The sequence below is a fragment of the Penaeus monodon genome, chromosome 15 (genome assembly GCF_015228065.2).
Source record: "Penaeus monodon isolate SGIC_2016 chromosome 15, NSTDA_Pmon_1, whole genome shotgun sequence".
NCBI classification, from domain to species: domain Eukaryota; kingdom Metazoa; phylum Arthropoda; class Malacostraca; order Decapoda; family Penaeidae; genus Penaeus; species Penaeus monodon.
Window position 1 is genome coordinate 31326152 of NC_051400.1, and position 655 is coordinate 31326806.

The 655-nt window shown below is 49.5% G+C and overlaps 1 protein-coding gene across 1 annotated transcript in view; it reads right to left on the bottom strand.

Annotated features, from left to right (window-relative positions):
• Window positions 1–32: 32 nt before the first annotated feature.
• The window catches only part of LOC119581937 (alpha-(1,6)-fucosyltransferase-like), a 17115-nt gene continuing 16492 nt past the window's right edge, over window positions 33–655 (bottom strand). The window contains exon 11 of the mRNA XM_037930109.1: window positions 33–263. Coding sequence (XP_037786037.1) covers window positions 56–263 — 208 coding nt within the window. The 3' untranslated portion in view covers window positions 33–55. The remainder of the gene's footprint in view (window positions 264–655) is intronic.

Below are 655 nucleotides of genomic sequence, written 5' to 3' on the forward strand. Positions count from 1 at the left end.
GAAAAGGTATTAATAAATAAATAATAAACAACTCTCTTGCTCGACCCGAACTCATTTACTCGTCCCTCTTATCAATCGCGTCGAAGGGCGGCGTGTCCGCGAGCCGCAGGACATCCACCGTCTTGTAGATCGGGTACAAGCCGGCTTTTCTCGTTCTCTGGTTGACCCCGTGGAGAAAGCCGTCGTGGAAGTTGCGGTGGTTGCTGTAGTGCCTCAGGACCTCCTTCACGCGGTCTCCCTTCTGCAGCTCGATCTCGCCGTCTCTGGGGGGCGGGAGGAGAGGAAAAGGGGAATGGTCAGGCGGGGAGGTTCTTCTGGAGAGGGGGGAGACGGAGACGCCTTTTAAGGGGGGAAGGTAAGAGGAGGGGGTGTTTGAGGGGGAGGGGAAGAGGGAGATAAGAGGAGGTTTTTTTTTTGTCAGAGGGTTTTTCCAAGAGAGGTCAAGAGGGAAGGTGATTTTTTTTCTCTCTCTTCTATTTTAAAGACGGTTACCATTCCATTTCCATAGCCTATTCTAGGACTTTTTCAACAACAAATTAATCTAACGTGATAAGTATTCAAGATGAAAATCACCTGTGATGTTGGGGTCGGAAGCAAAATCTGAATTCCATAAAAATACAGGAAGCCTTCAGGACGCCACAAAAGGTGACTGGCC